A 5,225-nucleotide genomic window follows, 5' to 3' on the forward strand; every position below is an offset into this window, starting at 1 on the left:
CTAGGAAGCTCTTCCCTGAGCTACCAATTCCTCCGCTGGCCCCCATGACCTCTGACGGGGCATCCAAAACTCAGAGCCAGGTTATTTATAGATAAGCCCAGAGGAGGTGGGGGAAAGGCCAGTGTTCACAAACATAGGTCACCTGAGTCTGAGCGGCCACGAGAGCGGTCTGGGGGAGGGGAGAGCCTGGACCCTGTGGATCTGCGACCAAGGGCTCTGTCTCTGGCCCAACCCCACTGAAGGCGAATGGGGAGAGGGCCCAGAGCAGGCAGGGAGTGGGCGCTGCTCAGATGCTGGAGCACGTGGCCTAGGGTGTGGGCCAAATGCAAACTGTATGCAAATCGGAGTGCTCCAGGGGCGAACTCTTGGCCGGCGGGACCCCCGCGGGGCCCCCTGGCCTGGTGGGCTGGGGGCCAGGGACCGCCGGGTCAGTGCCCGCCTGAGGGAGAGGCCGAGTCTCACAAGTTCCCTCCCGCTCACTCACAGCCAAAGAGGGTCCCGCAGAAAGATCCCGCAGTCTTGAAAAAAAAAATTGTTTTTCAACCCCCAGCGCTGGCGCTCCCGCTTCCGGCCTCGCGTGCGGCGCTGGGAAAAGGGTGTCGGGTTATCAGCGCGGGGGCTATAGTTACGCTTGAGAACCTTGATTTTAGTCAGACTCCGGGGACAGCGCAGCGCCCGCCAGAGCCCAAGGCGCTCCCTCCCGCTCTCGGCCGAACTGCGGCCGCGCCTTTACCGTCCCAGCAAGGTTCCCCGGTTTGGAGACTCTGAGGAAGCGGTGTCGAGAGCGGAGACTTGGGGCGGGGAGCGGACGATAAACTCCCAGGCCACGCCCCGCCGGGGCCCTAATGCTGGACCCGGGTTCCTGTGCGCCGGGAGACAGGGTACAAATCTGCCTCAAGACCCTCGAAACCAGGACTACAGCACCTCTGGTCCTGCTCTCACCCGGACCCCTGACCCTCACGTCTCCTCCAGGGATGGCGCTGGCGGCTTTGATGATCGCCCTCGATTGCCTCGGCTTCCACACCTGGCAGGTAACTCCAGGAACCATCTCCTGCCCTGAAGGGGGACATTAAAGGGCAGACCCTGAGGAAGTGGACTCGGGGCTGACTCCTCACAGCCCTCTCCCAGGGACTCTTCCCTAGGATTCCACTCTTAACTCTCTTCCTCTCAGGAACCTTCATCTCTGCAGGGAGCCCCAAGTTCCCATTCTGTCTCCTAGAACCCCCACCTCCATCCCTCTCTGGAATCCTCCAACATTCTCTTCCCCACCTCTCATCTCCCAGTGCAGGCACAGCCCGGCAAAGCCTCCTTGGGTTACCAGTGTGCTGCAGTCCTGGCAGCCCCTCCCAACCAAGGCTTGGCTTCCCCACCACCCCTACCCCAAATGTGGGTACAGAGCAGGGGAGGACTCAGGCGTCTCAGAGCTCACAGTGATTTGGTGTGGTGGCTGAGCACCTACCTGCAAGGGCTTCCTGCTGGATGAGAGGGAAGGAGAGCCTGAGGAGAGCAGGGCTGGGGGTCAGGTAGCCGGACACTGGCTGTGTGTAATATTTGCACATCACCTGCCTGCCAGATCTTACAGCCAGAAAAGTGCTTGATAGTCATCTAGTCCCACCTCCCACCGACTGCAGGAACCTTTCTAATGACAGGATGATCCCGTTTAGGTTGTACAGAAGTAATGCTCTTTATGCTGTCTTCATAATAACCGTGAGGTTGGAAGTATCCTCAAGTCCAGAAAAGTTATGACACTTGCCCAAGACCTCACAGCTAATAGGTGGTAAAGTCAAAATTTCAGGCTGGGCGTGGTGGCTCACGCCTGTAATCCTAGCACTTTGGGAGTCTGGGGCTGGTGGATCACTTGAGGTCAGGAGTTCGAGACCAGCCTGACCAACATGGTGAAACCCTGTCTCTACTAAAAATACAAAAAATTAGCTGGGCGTGGTATTGCGCACCTGTAATTCCAGCTACTGGGGAGGCTGAAAGAGGAGAATTGCTTGAACCCGGGAGGCAGAGGTTGCAGTGAGCCAAGATCGTGCCATTGTACTCCAGCCTGGGCAACAGAGCGAGACTTCGTCTCAAAAAAACAAAAACAAATTAGCCAGGCATGGTGGCATGCACAGGTAATCCCAATTAGTTGGGAGGCTGAGGTGGGAGAATCACTCCAACCTGGGAGGTGGAACCTGCAGTGAGCCGAGATCTCACCACTGCACTCCAGCCTGGGCAACAGAGCAAGACTCCATCTAAAAAAAAAAAAAAAAAAAAGATTTCAGCCCATGTCTGTCTGACTCCAGTGCCTGTGTTATTTAAGCGTCTTATTAGGCCCTGGCCAAATTGCATATACCTGATATTTAGGGATAGAAATGAGATTCTGTGTTTCTGGATGGGTTTGCCTCCAGGACCCATGTCCAGTGCTCTGAACTCATGTTCTTTTCAGTATGGCACCTCTCTTCCTCCACAGGCCCAGGCTGTTCCCATCCTGCCCCTGGGCCTGGCTCCAGACACCTTTGACGATGCCTATATGGGTTGTGCAGAGGAGATGGAGGAGAAGGCAGCCCCCCTGCTAAAGGAGGAAATGGCCCACCATGCCCTGCTGCGGGAATCCTGGGAGGCAGCCCAGGAGGCCTGGGAGGACAGGCGTCGAGGGCTCACCTTGCCCCCTGGCTTCAAAGCCCAGAATGGAATAGCCATTATGGTCTACACCAACTCATCGAACACCTTGTACTGGGAGTTGAATCAGGCTGTGCGGACGGGCGGAGGCTCCCGGGAGCTCTACATGAGGCACTTTCCCTTCAAGGCCCTGCATTTCTACCTGATCCGGGCCCTGCAGCTGCTGCGAGGCAGTGGGGGCTGCAGCAGGGGACCTGGGGAGGTGGTGTTCCGAGGTGTGGGCAGCCTTCGCTTTGAACCCAAGAGGCTGGGGGACTCTGTCCGCTTAGGCCAGTTTGCCTCCAGCTCCCTGGATAAGGCAGTGGCCCACAGATTTGGTAATGCCACCCTCTTCTCTCTAACGACTTGCTTTGGGGCCCCTATACAGGCCTTCTCTGTCTTTCCCAAGGAGCGCGAGGTGCTGATTCCTCCCCACGAAGTCTTTTTGGTTACCACCTTCTCTCAGGATGGAGCCCAGAGCCTGGTGACTCTCTGGAGCTATAATCAGACCTGTAGCCACTTTAACTACGCCTATCTGGGTGGTGAGCTGTGCATGGGGGACTGGCAGTGTGGGTGAAATAAGCCAGGATGTCCTTACACAATAATCCCCAGGGCCTTCGGGAGACCCACTTGGTTAAAGGGGAAATGAGGGCTGGAAGTCAGCTGGAGTTGCTGTCCTCTGTGACTCAGGTTTTTTTGGGTCCTATAAGTGTTTTCCAGATTTGTGAACATTCTCAGATGATTCTATATGTCCTAAAAAGGGTCCATCTGCTATATGGTCTAATAGACCAAAAGAACCTGCTTAAGGAGATTAGCCAGCAGCAGAAAGAGCCAGGGGGACTGCTTCAGGTCTCAGGGGGGCCCTGGGCTTGATGGGGCTGACAGGGCACGTATGTGCCATTCCCAAGTGCTGAGGCAGGGACAGATGGAAGAGTGACTGGGTCTTGGGTGGGAAGAGGGATGGAAAGGCAATCTGGAAAGACTTCCTGGAGGACGGAGGAGGAAGGGAAGTCAGAATTTTCCCTTTAGGTGAAGGGAAAGATAGATTGAGAGGGGAAATGGCCCTGCCAGGGCCTGCTGAGCCAGGCAGTTTGGGTGTGAGCCTATTCACACGGAGGCCTCACCCTGCTGTCTGTTGCAGGGGAGAAGAGGCGGGGCTGTGTGTCTGCGCCAGGTGAGTTGCCCTTCCATCCTCCCTCAGCTGCTTTGACTCCCCCTCACCCTGCTGACCCCTTCCTCCTCTTCTCCCTCCAGCAGGGGTGCAGCCAGAGTCACAATCTGAGGGGGCCTCCTCTCTGCCCCCCTGGAAGACCCTGCTCTTGGCCCCTGCAGAGTTCCAGCTCTCAGGGGTTGGGCCCTGAAAGTCCAACATCTGCCACTTAGGAGCCCTGGGAACGGGTGACCTTTATATGAAGAAGAGGCGCCTCCAGCAGCCTTGAGAAGCAAGAACATGGTTCGGGACCCGGCCCTAGCAGCCTTCTCCCCAACCAGGATGTTGGCCTGGGAAGGCCACAGCAGGGCTGAGGGAACTCTGCTATGTGGTGGGGACTTCCTGGGACAAGCAAGGGAAGTACTGAGGCAGCCACTTGATTGAACGGTGTTGCAGTGTGGAGACATGGAATTTTATTGAGGTAGCCACGTGATTAAATGGTATTGCAGTGTGGAGACATGGAATTTTATGATTGGTTTATTCCATGAGACTAGACCTTCTACCCCGCTCTGGCCTTGATAAGCTGAAGGACTGACTGAGGGACTAAAAAAAAACTTCTTGGGGCCAGGAGCAGGTGGCTCACGCCTGTAATCCCAGCACTTTGGGAGGCTGAGGTGGGTGGATCACGAGGTCAGGAGATCGAGACCAGTCTGGCTAACACGGTGAAACCCCGTCTTTACTAAAAATACAAAAAAATTAGCCGGGCGTGGTGGCAGGCACCTGTAGTCCCAGCTACTTGGGAGGCTGAGGCAGGAGAATGGTATGAACCCGGGAGGCGGAGCTTGCAATGAGCTGAGATCGCGCCACTGCACTCCAGCCTGGGCAACAGAGCAAGACTCCGTCTCAAAAATAATAATAACTTCTTGTTATTATTAACACGGTCTCCTGTGCAGACCCGTGTAACCCTCTAACTTGCAAATCCAGAAGCTAGAACAGCTAGAGGGTCCTCATGACAACCATGAAGGTGGGAAAGCAGGCAGGTGATTCCTCAGCCCCACTTGTTAGGTGAGAAATGCAAAGCCAAGGAAGGAAGCAACTGATCAGAGGGTTCCCATTGAACCCCGGCCTCCCGCCTCCCCAGTCTCCTGCCTCCTGGTCCAGAACTCTGTCCATGAAAGATCTGAGGAAACTCAAAGTAGGATCCTAAGCCCAAGATACTTGGGAACACAGAGCAAGTCATTTCTCTCTGCCCTGCTCCCACAAGGGTCCATTTCAGGGGAAAGAAGGGGAAGGACCTCAAAACATCAAGAGACAGAGATTCTCACACAGCCCGGAGGCCTCTCACATCCAGAACAGAAACTTTATTGAAGCAAGAAAAGCAGCACAGGCTCCTCCCAAGGGGCTCCCCACCCTCACCCTCCTAGGCTAC

The 5,225-nt window shown here is 55.8% G+C and overlaps 1 protein-coding gene across 2 annotated transcripts; it reads left to right on the forward strand.

Moving 5' to 3' along the window:
• Positions 1 to 652: 652 nt before the first annotated feature.
• ART5 (ADP-ribosyltransferase 5) lies at positions 653 to 4,311 on the forward strand. Of its 2 annotated transcripts, none has more exons than XM_055282800.2 (4): positions 653 to 1,031; positions 2,459 to 3,188; positions 3,788 to 3,820; positions 4,030 to 4,311. In XM_055282800.2, the coding sequence occupies exons 1-4, from the start codon at positions 846 to 848 to the stop codon at positions 4,083 to 4,085; spliced, it is 1,005 nt and encodes a 334-aa protein (XP_055138775.1). In that variant the 5' UTR covers positions 653 to 845; the 3' UTR covers positions 4,086 to 4,311. The 2 variants fall into 2 exon arrangements, with proteins under 2 accessions (XP_055138775.1, XP_055138776.1); XM_055282801.2 differs by having other exon boundaries at positions 2,459 to 2,984; positions 3,904 to 4,311.
• Positions 4,312 to 5,225: the final 914 nt, after the last annotated feature.

This window comes from Symphalangus syndactylus, chromosome 6, assembly GCF_028878055.3.
Source record: "Symphalangus syndactylus isolate Jambi chromosome 6, NHGRI_mSymSyn1-v2.1_pri, whole genome shotgun sequence".
NCBI classification, from domain to species: Eukaryota; Metazoa; Chordata; class Mammalia; order Primates; family Hylobatidae; genus Symphalangus; species Symphalangus syndactylus.

Bases quoted from the DNA above. Each gene is read 5' to 3' on its own strand.
- ART5 (XM_055282800.2), top strand. From the start codon at position 846: ATGCTGGACCCGGGTTCCTGTGCGCCGGGAGACAGGGTACAAATCTGC. The intron at 1,032-2,458 runs GTAACTCCAGGA...CTTCCTCCACAG, and splicing joins TCGGCTTCCACACCTGGCAG to GCCCAGGCTGTTCCCATCCT. The intron at 3,189-3,787 runs GTGAGCTGTGCA...TGTCTGTTGCAG, and splicing joins TAACTACGCCTATCTGGGTG to GGGAGAAGAGGCGGGGCTGT.